Here is a 14,791-nt window from a genome sequence, read left to right as displayed (position 1 = left end):
CATATGCGCCCAGAGGCGTGAAGGAGCCGATATGTTTAAACGTGGGGACGCGCTTCCCGAAGGAGGGGGGTAGTGTAACATTCATGGATAAGTAGACACATTGGCTGACGGGTCTGATCCTTTAGTCGAGCGGTAAGCGACGTGATACAGGTTCGCGTCCCGGCTGCGGCAGTTCCTGTGGTTGCCCCCCGAATTCGCTACAATACGTTTCTCTGTCAACTTATTTCTCCCGTATGACAGGTTAGTGGTGTGCACAAACATACCAAATGTATTGAATGTGAATTGTGAGGCTGTAAACAGGATAATGTGTTAGTCACATAAGTTTTATGCACGTATTAAGCGTATATTTGAAGTTAAACTGCCGTAGTCTCTGCACTAACGTGGGCAGCGCATGAGTATAATGTCGGAACCGTTTTCTCCCTAGACAAATATCCTGATCATTTTTGAGAATGCAGTTAATGGTAAATGTTGTACTGTAGTAATATGCATGTTCACGGTCTTTTCATACATATGTTTTAAAATGAAAGCCAAGTTAATGTTTGGTTAGCTCTCTGAAATGCTTCATTTAGCATCAACGTAATAATGCATCCTGGCGATCCTAGCACATTCTCGCAAGTGATTGCGTCATCGCGATAGTCTACCCGAGCACGTTAGCAAGTCAATACATTAATACAATGGTGGATTCAAGTTAATTTTATGAAGTTTAACAAGTCAAATACTTACCTGACTAAAGCCAATACATTTAAAGCCAATGGAATGCAGCGGTTATATTAGCAGTATAAAAGGTTCACAGTTCTGAATAAGAGAAAAACTATGCAGCACACTGGTAACTGGTCATATTACATGACATGGAGTTATGCCACATCATATTGTTAATACATTATTATGATGCATTAGGCAATGCTGCAATAAACACTATTAGGTCAGGTTGTACTGTAGGAGATGATCTAATACAGTGTTATGATGATGGTATTTATTAAAGTATACATATGTGCGGTATAGCACAGTTAATGTGAGCTCACTGAGTTAAAGGGAAATTGGCTTATGTGTACTCATAGTATTTTGTGAAAATTGTGAATCCTTCATATTTTATACAAATTCATATTTTTATATACATTTTAAACAAAGGAAAAAAGAGAAAATACAAACAAGTGTTTGGTTATGCATTTGATTTTGAATAAATTCTATTGAGAGCAACGTCTGAAAAGCAGCCGTCAACCTATTTCTCCCGTATTACAGGGAATATAATCTGTTTGTATGACCGCAACCCGGGGCCTGCAACACTTTCTCATTTTCTGTTTCCCTTGTGTAAACACAATGATCAGCTGGATTTTGCAAAAACTAATTTTCGCTCAGATACTCATGCAACATTTTGTTCCAGTTCCTGCCTGACTGTTTTAACCCATAAAATTACTTTTCTAGCTTATACACCAACTTTTCATTTGTACTGGATTTCACCTCGTAACCCTCTGGTTGTTCCATGAAAATCTCGCAATCTATTGGTGCATGTAGGTAGGCAGTTTTGACATCAATCTGATGTAAAATCAGGTTTCCCTGCACTGCTTTTTGCATCAACACTCTGATACTGGTCAAGTTAGCAGTAGGAGAAAATGTCTTCTCATAGTCTACACCCATCGTTTGACTGTATCCCTTAGCTACATACCGTGCCTTGTATTTGTCTGATCCGTCAACATCGTTCTTAATCGCATACACCCATCTACCCCCCCACTGCATTCTTACCCTCCGGTAAATTGGTCAGGGTAAATGTGTAATAATCTCTGAGCGATTGCATTTCGTCATCCATTGCATTAATCTATTCCTTTGAGTTAGGTGAGGTTACCGCTTCCCTGAATGTTTGGGGTACATTACACATCAGTCTGTAACAGTAATCTATGTTCGTCAGTACCTGATCATCACTCTCCTCACCAGATACATATTCACTTAAATTACCTGGTTTCTTCCTCACTCTAGAAGGGTATCATGTAGGCTCATGGCTGGACTCATGGCTGGCCGTCTGTGTTTGGCTGGTCGCCTCAGGCCTAGTTACTGGGACTTGGCTCTGGGTACATCCTGGACTCACATCAGTATTTTGCCTGGTCTTGCTAGCCCTATTCTGCACCTCGAAGTCATCGTCATCATGTCAGTCTGTGTCTGCTGCTCTGCAATCGTTTTTGTCACAAACTTAACCAGTCTGTGCATCTGCACTTTCCCATCTCATCTCATCTCATCTTCAGCTACTTTTCAGGGGTCGGGTCGTGGTGGCAGCAAGCTAAGTAGGACACTCCAGATGTCCCTCTCCCCAGCAACGCCCTCCAGCTCCTCCTGGGGGATCCCAAGGCGTTCCCAGGTCAGATTGGACATGTAGTCCCTCCAGCGAGTTTTGGGTCTACCCCTGGGTCTCCTCCCAGTTGGCCGTGCCCGGTAAAACTCCAAAAGAAGGCTCACAGGAGGCATCCTAATCAGAGTCCGAACCATCTCAACTGGCTCCTTGGAGTAGAGCAGCAGCTTTACTCCAAGGAGCAGCAGCTCTACTCCAAGCTCCCTCCCTCTGCACTTTCCCATTGTCAGGATAATAGACCATGTAGGCTTGGCTATTCTTGTCGTACCTGACAAGGATTCCTTTCTCCCACCTCGAGTCTAGTTTTCTCTTGTCATGCTTATAGGCATAACACACTGACCCAAACATTTGCATCCTAAAAATGTTAGGCTGTTTTCCTGTCAACATTAAGTAAGGCGTCTATTTTGTATGATTGCAAAATCATCTGTTCCTCACTACAGCTGCTGTCTGCACTGCATAGGTCCATAATACTTTTGGCAACTCGCTCTCTATTAGCATACACATTCTGGTGTGGTGAGTATGGTGCTGAGGTCTCATGCCTAATTGCATTTCTGCTGAGTAGTGCCTGGTAATTCTTTGCCATGAATTCTGTACCATTGTCAGCTCTGGTACATTTAATTTTCCCGTATGGGGCTTTGTCAGCAAGAAACTTCTCTGTTGCTTGCACTGTGTCATTCTTATTTTTTAGAAAGTACACGCACACTGCACTAGAATAATCATCAGTGAATGATAACGCAGACCTATACCCGTCTCTGGACTCTGGGTCTATTGGTCCCGCTAGATCTGTGTGTACCAACTCTAAAGCTGCTTTGGCTCTCACATCAGGCTCCCTATGCCTAGTTTGGATATATTTTCCCTGAGTGCACACTTCGCAATGTAAGGTAGGTTTGTCTACTTTGCCTTTGATTGTCATACCCTCAACAACATTTAGTAATATCTGAACATCATCGTAATCACACTGCCCTAGAATCTCATGCCATGTCTGTATATCAAAACACGCTTTACATTGGTCATCACATTCATCATTTACTGTGTGCAAGTAGTGTAGTCTGTCATGCTCATGAATGTGAAAGTGTGTACCGTCTCTGTCTCGTAGAACGTCTTTTCCTTCCCTGAAGATTACGGTCGCTCCGCTGGCAGTAGCTGCTTTCACAGAAAAGATGTCCTGCGGGTATGAGGGGATGTACAACGCCCGTCTCAGCGTCGTGTTGTGGCGTCGCCCTCTGCTGTCGATCAAACACACCTCCGCGTTCCTCTGCGCTCTGCGATTCCGTGGCTCCTTGTGCCATCAGCCAACTCCACGCAGTGTGTCTCGGCCTGGAACCTGTCGTCGAATTTCTTGAGCTTTGCTATATCCGTGATGATATGTGAAGTTGCTCCCGAGTCCACCATCAGACCTCTCATCTTGACACCGCGCCCTGGCTGGATCTCCGCGTCCCCGTCGCTCGTCATGAATGCATCCGCCTTGTTGCTCGCCTCCTCGGACACTTGTCGTGCGTCGTCCCGCCGCTGCCTCCGTCTGCAGGTTGCGTCCCGATGCGTGGTGCTTTTGCACCGACTACATCACTGCTTGCGTTGACATGCTCTGGCTTTGTGTCCTTTCAGGCCACACCTGAAGCACACTATGTCCGCACTCTCGGCTCCCCGATCACCAGCATTCGCCAGAGCGGGTCTCGCACTCGGCCGCACCCGCGCCTTCATGACGTTGTCGTCGGATGCTGTTGCGCGCATGTTCTCAGTGTCCTCGTGGCTCCGTGGTTTGGTCTTGAATTGGACAAAAGGCATCGTCACATCACTTTGCGTGACATGAATAGCGAACGGTTTGAATGATTCTGGTAGTCCCTTCAAGATCATTGCTACTAACAGCCCATCACTCAGTATCTCACCAGCGTTTCTCAATGCGGTGCTGGCTGTCTCTGCGCGGATAACATATTGTAGCGAAGTTACTACCCCGTCAGAATTGTGCCAATTGTCCTGTTTTACCCATCAGGCACTGCGTGCAGATTGTCAGTTGTTATTAAATGTTTTGTAAGTGTTTTATGTGGTTTTATGTGTTTATGTGATTACTATTTGTTGTGGTGTAATTGCAGTTGTCATTCTGTTGTGTTGTGTAACCTTGTAACGGAAACCCTGAACAACTTTGTTGTTCGAGTTGATGACCCCCATGTTTTGTGTCACATTTCGGTAAGTTCTTGTTTCTGTGTGGGTTCAATAAAGGGGCTGCAAAGATACCTTCGTCGTTGCTTCTACGTTCGCCACACTGGTGTCAGAAGTGGGATTGCAGCCAATACCCACAAATCGAAGATGGCAACGTCAAGAAGAAGCTTCGATGTAGAACTCCGGGAGATTGAGGACTTCATCGAGTGTCTGGAAAAAGAGCTTTCCCGGGGAGAGAGCATCGCCGCTTGGAAGAAGATGTCCCGCGGAGGGAGGGCGGACGGAGCCAGCGCCCCCAGTCCTTCAGGACCCGATACGGCCGGCCGGTTCAGCGATTCGGAGGCGGCAACTGCCGCCGAGAAGTCGCGGCCTACTCTGATTTCAACAGCCGTCATTCCGCCGCCGGCCGACGCCATGTCATCGCCGGCCGCCGTTGTCTCCACCGCCGTCTCATTGCCGGCGCCGGTCGCCACCCATCCACTATCAACAGCCGCCATGCCGCCGCCAGCCGCCACCATGTCATCGCCAGCCCGCCGTCTCATCGCCGGTGCCGGCCACGGCCCATCCACTATCAACAGCCGCCATGTCGCCGCCGGCCGCCGCCATTACGTCACCGCTCACCGTCACCACTTCGTTGACCAACGTCACTACAACCCCAGCACCCCCTGCTAATGTGATGCTGCCATCCCCAAGCATCTTCAAGCTCCCACGGTATGCGGGCATCACAGCCCTGGAGCCATATCTAGCTCAAGTGAAACTGGTAGCAAGTCACAACCAGTGGAGCACCCAAGACACTGCTGCTCATGTTGCCCTGGCACTCGAAGGGAATGCGCTGCAGGTATTGCTCGACCTTATGCCGTCAGAACAGCAGGATTACGAGACACTGGCCGCTGCTTTAGACCGACGCTTTGGTCAACGGGTCTCTACTGGCAGCATGCGAGACCGACTGGCCCGCCGGCGCCGCCAATAGGGAGAGACCCTATGCAGCAGACGTGCACTTCTTTGCACATCGTGGCTACCCCACCTTTGATCCAGCAGCTCGTGACGAGTTAGCCCTGAGTGCCTTCATCCAGGGGCTCACCCCAGAGAGGTTGAAGGAGCACCTCCGCATCACGGCACCTACAGCCTTCAAGACTGCATTGGAAGAGGCAGAGAGGGTGGAGGCTGTGATGGCCCCACACAACCAACCAAGACCCCAGAGTGCGTCAGGCTGAGGTCCACGCAGATGAAGAGACGTCGAAAGAGGAGTCGTCTGCCAGGCTTGTCCGTCACCACGCCGAAAGCAACCAGGACGACGCCAACCACCCTTCAGACCTTGGTAGCCTCGTGATCCATGCTACCGCTCCCAGATCGGCAGAGTGGGCCACGCACACGGTCTCTATCTTTGTTGCTCCATTGGTGGAAACCGCTGCTGGGCCCTTGTGGACACAGGGTCCACCATCTCCATTGTGCGTCCAGGGGTGCTGCCAGAGACAGAGTGGAGGCCCACCACCTGTAAAATCAGAACTGTGACTGGGGAACTAACCAGCATGCTGGGGAAGAGAGCACTGCAGGTGCGGGCAGGGACAGTTGCAGCCACCCACGAGTTTTGGTTGGCTGAAATACAAGACCCTTGCGTCATCGGGCTAGATTTGCTGACTCGCTGGGGGGCTCTGGTCGATGTGTCGAGTACTGCCATTCACCTTGGCGCAGAGACCCTGGCCTTCCGGCGCTGTCGAGAGAGGAAGGTGGGACGTATCCACATCCAGCCAACTCCACCTGTCACCATGCCGCCGCCACCGCCCCCACTGCCAACCGAGGGGATGACGACACTGCCCAGCCCACCAACAATGACGACGACCCTCATTGAGGCTACCATTCCTCAGACACCCTCGCCGGACACTGTTGCCGCCATCCAGGATCTGTATCAGCGGAGCAGTGAAGGGCTGGACCCTCAGCAGAGTCAACAGCTGAAAGACCTGCTCCAACAGTTCGCTGAGATTTTTGCTGCACGTGAAGAGGAGTGCACCCAGACCAACCTGGTGCAGCACACAATCGACACTGGTACAACCCCACCCATTAGACTGCGACCCTACCGGTTAGCGCTTGCCAAGCGTGAAGCTGCAGAGCGGATGATTCTAGAGATGGCTGCGGCCGGGGTGATAGAGCCATCCAATAGCCCTTGGGCCGCCCCTGCCATCCTGGTCAAAAAGAAAGATGACATCTGGAGGTTCTGTGTGGACTTTCGTCGGCTGAACAATGCAACTCGCAAGGACTCCTACCCCTTGCCCCACATTGACGACGCTCTGGACCACAACGCAGGGTCACAGTGGTTCAGCTCACTTGACCTACGAAGCGGTTACTGGCAGGTGGAGCTGGCACCAGAAGCCAGACCCAAGACGGCCTTCACCATCGGTCAGGGACTCTGGCAGTTTCGTGTGATGCCCTTTGGTCTCTGCAATGCCCCCGCCACGTTCGAGAGACTAATGGAGAGGGTGCTGGCTCACATTCCCCGCAACCGGTGCGTGTTTTACCTTGATGACCTTCTGGTTCATGCCGCTGACTTCGAGCTGGCCCTAGAGAACCTCCGTCAGGTCTTCCAAGCCATTCGGGGGGCGGGCCTGCGCCTGCACCCCAAGAAATGCAACCTCCTTCGACGTGAGACCAAGTTTTTGGGCCATATGGTGGGGGCAGAGGGCGTGGCCCCTGATCCTACTAAGGTGGAGGCGGTCGAGAAATGGCCAGTTCCGCGAAACGTCAGCGAGGTGCGCAGCTTCACGGGGCTCGTCTCCTACTACCGACGTTTTGTCCGCAACTTTGCCTCCATTGCCAGTCCCTACACCGTCTCACCGAGAAGGGACGGGAGTTCCACTGGGACGACAACTGTGCAGCCGCCTTTGCCCGGCTCCGCACCGCCTTGATCACTGCACCCATCCTGGCCCTTCCTGATCCTAAGTGCCGCTTCATCGTGGACACAGACGCCAGCAATGTGGGGCTGGGGGCCGTCCTGTCTCAGGAAGTTGCTGGGGGAGAGAGAGTGGTGAACGCAATTACTGCGTTACACGACGCGAGCTCCTGGCGGTGGTCGCGGCGTTCAATCATTTTCGCCCCTATCTCTATGGCCAGAACTTTCTCCTGCGGACGGATCATGCGGCCCTGATCTGGCTGCTCAGCTTTAAGAAGCCCGAAGGCCAGGTGGCTAGGTGGATTGAGGAGCTGCAGAGCTACGACTTCGAGACCCAGCACCGAGCTGGGCGCCTGCACAGCAACGCAGGTGCCCTCTCCCATCGTCCCTGCAAGGATTGTAGACATTGTGAGCTCCAAGAGGAGCGAGACGGAGCAATGCTCCAAGTGTCCACCACGCGGCAGGTTGAGCCAGAGGAGGCGTGGCTGATGGCAATGGACAAGCAGGAGTGGCAAACAGCGCAGGATAGTAATCCCACCCTGGCCAGGGTGGGACAGTGGGTCGACGCCAAGGCACGCCCCCACTGGCAAGCTGTCTCTGCCATGTCGGTGGAGACCAAGGCCTACTTTTCCCAGTGGGCCACCTTGGCCCGGCGTGATGGACTGTTGTACCGGGTCTGGCAAGCGCCGGGCCGGGGAAGAAGTGTGTGGCAGTTACTGGTGCCCAAGGACTGGCGCCAACGAGTGCTACGGGCAGCCCACGGCTTGGTGGGGGCAGGTCACTATGGGGTGGCAAAGACGCTGAACAAACTGCGCCAACGGTTCTACTGGGCCGGATGCAGGCATGACACTGAACTTTTTGTGCACTGTTGTGATGCCTGCACTGCCAAGAAAGGACCAACCAGACGCTCCCATGCCCCTCTACAACAATATCAGGTGGGGGCCCCCATGGAACGGGTCGGTGTGGACGTTCTTGGCCCATTTCCCACCACAGACAACGGAAACCGGTACATCCTTGTGGCCATGGACTACTTTACCAATGGCCTGAGGCATATGCGGTCCCAGACCAGAGCGCTGCCACTACAGCCGAGCGGCTGGTGTGTGAGATGTTCTGTCGGTTCGGTGCGCCCGAAGAAATACACAGCGATCAGGGGCGGAACTTCGAGGCACAGGTATTTGCTGAGGTGTGTCAACGCATGAGGGTGAAGAAGACCAGGACAACGCCCCTCCACCCTCAGAGCGATGGACTGGTGGAGAGGTTCAATCGAACGCTCACCACACACAACTCATCAGTACGCTCACAACACACAACTCGGCAGTACAAGAAAGTACTGGGTGTACACCGGCCGCGCTCATGTTCGGGAGAGAACTGCGGACCCCTGTGGACTTAGCCTTTGGCACGCCCCCGGGTACTGACCTTCCCAAGATACCCGGTTTCGAGTACCTGCGGGACCTCCAACAACGTCTGGCCGAGGCACATGAGTTTGCTCGGCAGCATCAGGAACAGGCAGGTGCAAAACAAAAGCGGGTATATGACACTCGTTGTCAGGGCCACTCCTTCACCCCAGGAGCAAAGGTGTGGGCCTTCAACCCAACCCGGAAGAGAGGAGTCTCCCCCAAGCTCGCCAGCCAGTGGGTGGGGCCCTGTGAGGTGTTGGAGCAGCTTTCGGATGTTGTGTACCGGGTGAAACTGTGTGTCCGGGGGCGGGTGGTAGTTCTGCACCGGGACCGTTTGGCACCTTACCGCCCCTTGGCTGAAGAACCTGTAGATCAGTTTAGCCCACCCAGGACGGTCCCTCCTACACCCACATGCCCTACCAACCGGACAGACAGTGGAGAACAGGGACCCGTGCCCCCGCGGCGGCGGAGACGGCTTCCCCTTCGCTATAGGGACTTTGTTGTCGGCTGAGGACAGGCGACACGCTGGAGGGGGTAATGTAGCGAAGTTGCTACCACGTCAGAATTGTGCCAATTGTCCTGTTTTACCCATCAGGCACTGCGTGCAGATTGTCAGTTGTTATTAAATGTTTTGTAAGTGTTTTATGTGGTTTTATGTGTTTATGTGATTACTATTTGTTGTGGTGTAATTGTAGTTGTCATTCTGTTGTGTTGTGTAACCTTGTAACTGAAACCCTGAACAACTTTGTTGTTCGAGTTGATGAGGCGCATGTATTGTGTCACATTTCGGTAAGTTCTTGTTTCTGTGTGAGTTCAATAAAGGGGCTGCAAAGTTACGTTTGTCGTTGCTTCTACGTTCGCCACAATATTCAGTCACTCTCACTACTCCACTTCTGAAGTGAAGTCAGTTCCGTATACAGGCTAATGATACGCGGCTTCCCGTTACCTGCAAAATAGTCTCTCAGCATTTTCAGCGCTTCCCGCCCATTGTCCGCTGCTTCCCGAATCTCCAGTGACACACTTCTATCATCCAGAAACCGGATTAGCTCCGCATAGACCTCGGCATTTCTTGCTCCATCTGCTGCCCGTCCATCATCGTCGGTAGGCTCATTTAAAATAGTGTCCTTTAGCCCTTTTAACCCAAGATGGCCCAAAAATGTCGTCTCCCACAGTTCATAGTTATTTTCATCTTCGTCAAAGACGAGTCGAGACCAACGGCTGCTCGATCTTTCCATCCCGGGTCTGTCGCCCCGCTGTTTGACTCGGCGACCCTTCTGCTCATGTTGCTAGCATGCTAACCCACACACGCGGTGCGTTGCGGTATTTCTCTCGGGGGCAAATCGCTTGAGAACTACCTCTGGGTAACTCTGGGCCCATAACCTGCTGTCAGAGTTGAACTGTTCAGAGATTCTGGCGTGTAGACCCAGTGCTAGACCCAAATAAATGCTAACTTTACGGAGGAATAAATACGCTGTGGCGCGTCAGTTCCGCTCTTACCGGAATCAACGTAGAAAGAGAAACTTTATTGACAGATGCACTGTTATATACGCACAGACCACGTGTCAATCTCAGCGCATTTCATTGGCTGTTATCATTGTCCAGCATACAGCACCCGCATGCACTCATTAAGTTTGCCTCTGTGTCAATGCAAAAATATAGATTTACTTCTACAACTGAGAGCACACTTATTTCATATAGGTCAACACTACCCACAGGAATTAGACTCAATATTACACACACACACACACACACACATACAACACCTACACACCATATTACACACACACACATACAACACCTACACACCATATTCCACACACACACACACACACACATACAACACCTACACACCATATTACACACACACACACACACACACACATACAACACCTACACACCATATTACACACACACACACACACACACACACACATACAACACCTACACACCATATTACACACACACACATACAACACCTACACACCATATTACACACACACACACACATACAACACCTACACACCATATTACACACACACACATACAACACCTACACACCATATTACACACACACATATACAACACCTACACACCATATTACACACACACACATATAACACCTACACACCACACCACATTACACACACACACACACACATACACACCACACCCACACACACACACACACACACACACACACACACACACACACACACACACACACACACACACACACAAAACACCTACACACCATATTACACACACACACATTACACACACACACACACCTACACACCATATTACACACACACACACATACAACACCTACACACCATATTACACACACACACACACAACACCTACCCACCATATTAGACCACACCATGTTAGATAGATGGAAAGATCAAATCTAATCACCTGTGGTGTCTTCCAGCAGTCCCACGTCGAAGGCCAGTTTGTCTGTGGAGGAGCGGGAGGTGGACAGACAACACAGGTACTGCACAGAGAAATATGCACACATTAAAATCATCACAGTGATTTAGATCACATATTAGATCTAATTAAATCAAGAAAACTTACTTTAACGTTTTAAATGTCACTGTATCTTTCCAGCTGTCATTTGGCAAATTTCGAAATGCTTTTTAACTACAAATGGTGTCATCAATAGTGTCATCAACCAAACTAATAACTTGCAATTACTGATTAAATATTGTTAAATATCAGTTACTCTTTGTATTACAGGACATTAGTCACAGCCATAACTAAGCAAATAGCAAAAAAAAAACAAAAACAAAAAAACTTTTAAAATGACGATAACATAAGAATTGTAGTTTTTAATTATTGCTCATATATTTATATGCACAAAATTACAAAGTGTTACTTGGTAATCACAACTCATGATAACACAACTGATGCTAGCTTTATTTAGTGAAACACTGTCTATTGATTACCAGCATTTACAATACATAGGATGTAATAATTCCTGGGCTGTACTTTGGGTTGATGCCCGATTCCATTTCACCACACTTGTGATTTTGGACTTGAACACGAACACTGGCACACGTAACCTGAAGTGTCTCTGCAAGGCACTCCAGTCCACACTGGCAACCAACCAGTGTGTTCTGAGGCGAACCAAACTGGGGCACCGTCTGATCACATCTCGTACTACCTGCCCTAAAGTACTGGAGACCATGAACACCACTGTGCAAACATGTTCTGTAGGAGAACATCCCTTTTAGTTGTCATGCTGTTCAAAGTAAATTGGGGGGGGGGGCCTTTACCCTATGTAAAGTTAAACTACAAACCCCCATTCCAATGAAGTTGGGACGTTGTGTAAAACGTGAATAAAAACAGAATACAATGATTTGCAAATCCTTTTCGACCTATATTCAATTGAATACACTACAAAGACAAGATATTTAATGTTCAAACTGATGAACTTTATTGTTTTTTGCAAATATTCACTCATTTTGAATTTGATGCCTGCAACACGCCCCAAAGAAGCTGGGACAGGGGCAACAAAAGACTGGAAAGTTGAGGAATGCTCAAAAAACACCTGTCTGGAACATTCCACAGGTGAACAGGTTAACTGGAAACAGGTGAGTGTCCTGATTGGGTATAAAAGGAGCATCCCCGAAAGGCTCAGTTGTTCACAAGCAAGGATGGGTGAGGGTCACCACTTTGTGAACAGCTGGGTGAGCAAATAGTCCAACAGTTTAAGAACAACGTTTCTCAACGTACAACTGCAAGGAATGTAGGGATGTCATCATCTCCAGTCCATAATATCATCACAAGATTCAGAGAATCCGCAGAAATCTCTGCACGTAAGCGGTGAGGCCGAAAACCAACATTGAATGCCCGTAACCTTCGACCCCTCAGGCGGCACTGCAGTAAAACCCGACATCATTGTGTAAAGGATAGTACCACGTGGGCTCAGGAGCACTTGGGAAAACCATCGTCAGTTAACACAGTTGGTCGCTACATCTACAAGTGCAAGTTAAAACTCTACCATGCAAAGCCAAAGCCATATATCAACACCACCCAGAAACCCCACCGGCTTCTCTGGCCCGAGCTCATCTGAGATGGACTGACGCCAAGTGGACAAGTGTGCTGTGGTCTGACGAGTCCACATTTCACATTGTTTTTGGAAATCATGGACGTTGTGTCCTCCGGATAAAGAGGAAAAGGACCATCCAGATTGTTATGGGGGTGTTAGTGTCCATGGCATCATGGGTAACTTGCACATCTGTGAAGGCACCACTAATGCTGAAAGGTACATAGAGCAACATATGCTGTCATCAAGGTGACATCTTTTTCAGGGACGTCCCTGCTTATTTGCTCGATGGCGTTTTAAGCCCCCAATGTACTCTTCAAGGCAGCGCTGCATGGAAGGCACTCCCCGCCCCCTACAGTTTCAGCCAATCACAGCACTGGCGCTATCCTTAACCCTAACCCTAACCAGTGCTGTGATTGGATGAAACTGTTGGGGGCGGAAAGTGCCTTCCATGCAATGCTGCCTGGAAGAGTACGTTGGGGGCTTAAAACACCATCGAAGTGCTTATTTCAGCAAGACAATGCCAAGCCACATTCTGCACGTGTTACAACAGCGTGGCTTCGTAGTAAGAGTGCGGGTACTGGACTGGCCTGCCTGCAGTCCAGACCTGTGTCCCATTGAAAATGTGTGGCGCATTACAAAGCGCAAAATACGACAATGGAGACCCCGGACTGTTGAGCAACTGAAGTCGTACATCAAGCAAGAATGGGAAAGAATTCCACCTACAAAGCTTCAACAATTAGTGGCCTCAGTTCCCAGACGCTTACTGAGTGTTGTTAAAAGGAAAGGTGGTGTAACACAGTGGTGAACATGCCCCTGTCCCAGCTTCTTTGGAACGTGTTGCAGGCATCAAATTCAAAATGAGTGAAAAAAACAATAAAAAACAATAAAGTTTATCAGTTTGAACATTAAATATCTTGTCTTGGTAGTGTATTCAACTGAATATAGGTCGAAAAGGATTTGCAAATCATTGTATTCTGTTTTTATTTACGTTTTACACAACATCCCAACTTCATTCGAATTGGGGTTTGTATGTAAAGTTAAAGTATGTAAAGTTAAAGTATGTAAAGTTAAACTACATAACGTTAAATTATGTAAAGTTAAAGCGTGTAAAGTTAAACTATGTAAATTTAAACTACATTACGTTAAAGTATGTAAAGTTAAACTACGTTAAGTTAAAGTATGTAAAGTTAAAGTATGTAAAGTTAAACAATGTAAAGTTACCCTATGTAAAGTTAAAGTATGTTAAGGTACCCTATTTAAAGTTAAAGAATGTAAAGTTACCCTATGTAAAGTTAAAGTATGTTAAGTTAAACTACGAAAAGTTAAATTATGTAAAGTTAAACTACGTACTTACCCTATGTAAAGTTAAAGTATGTAAAGTTAAACTATGTAAAGTTGCCCCATGTAAAGCTAAAGTTTGTAAAGTTAAAGTACGTAACGTTAAAGTATGTAAAGTTAAAGTATGTTAAGTTAAACTATGTAAAGTTACCCTATGTAACGTTAAAGTATGTAAAGTTACCATATTTAAAGTTAAAGAATGTAAAGTTAAACTATGGAACGTTACCCTATGGAAAGTTAAACTACATAACATTAAAGTATGTAAAGTTAAACTATGTAGTTGCCCTATGTAAAGTTAAAGTATGTAAAGTTACCCTATTCAAAGTTAAAGAATGTAAAGTTAAAGAATGTAAACTTAAACTATGTAAAGCTAAAGTAAGTAAAGTTGGTGAATGGTGTAAAGTTAAACTATGAAAAGTTAAATTATGTGAAGTTAAACTATGTACTTACCCTATGTAAAGTTAAAGTATGTAAAGTGAAGCTATGTGAACTTAAAGTGTATGTAAAGTTACCCTATTTAAAGTTAAAGAATGTAAGGTTAAACTATGTAAAGTTACCCCATGTAAAGCTAAAGTTTGTAAAGTTAAACTACGTAATGTTAAAGTGTGTAAAGTTAAAGT

The 14,791-nt window shown here is 48.0% G+C and overlaps 1 protein-coding gene across 1 annotated transcript in view; it reads right to left on the bottom strand.

Annotated features, from left to right (window-relative positions):
* ryr2a (ryanodine receptor 2a (cardiac)) overlaps positions 1-14,791 on the bottom strand; it is a 1,161,183-nt gene that overhangs the window by 1,121,043 nt on the left and 25,349 nt on the right. The window contains 1 exon segment of the mRNA XM_056296806.1: positions 11,195-11,273. Within this exon segment, the coding sequence (XP_056152781.1) occupies positions 11,195-11,273 (79 nt within the window).

Source organism: Lampris incognitus, chromosome 17, assembly GCF_029633865.1.
Source record: "Lampris incognitus isolate fLamInc1 chromosome 17, fLamInc1.hap2, whole genome shotgun sequence".
Lineage (NCBI taxonomy): Eukaryota > Metazoa > Chordata > Actinopteri > Lampriformes > Lampridae > Lampris > Lampris incognitus.
The sequence above is the reverse complement of the archived record's forward strand: the minus strand, read 5'-3'. Positions and strand labels throughout refer to the sequence as shown.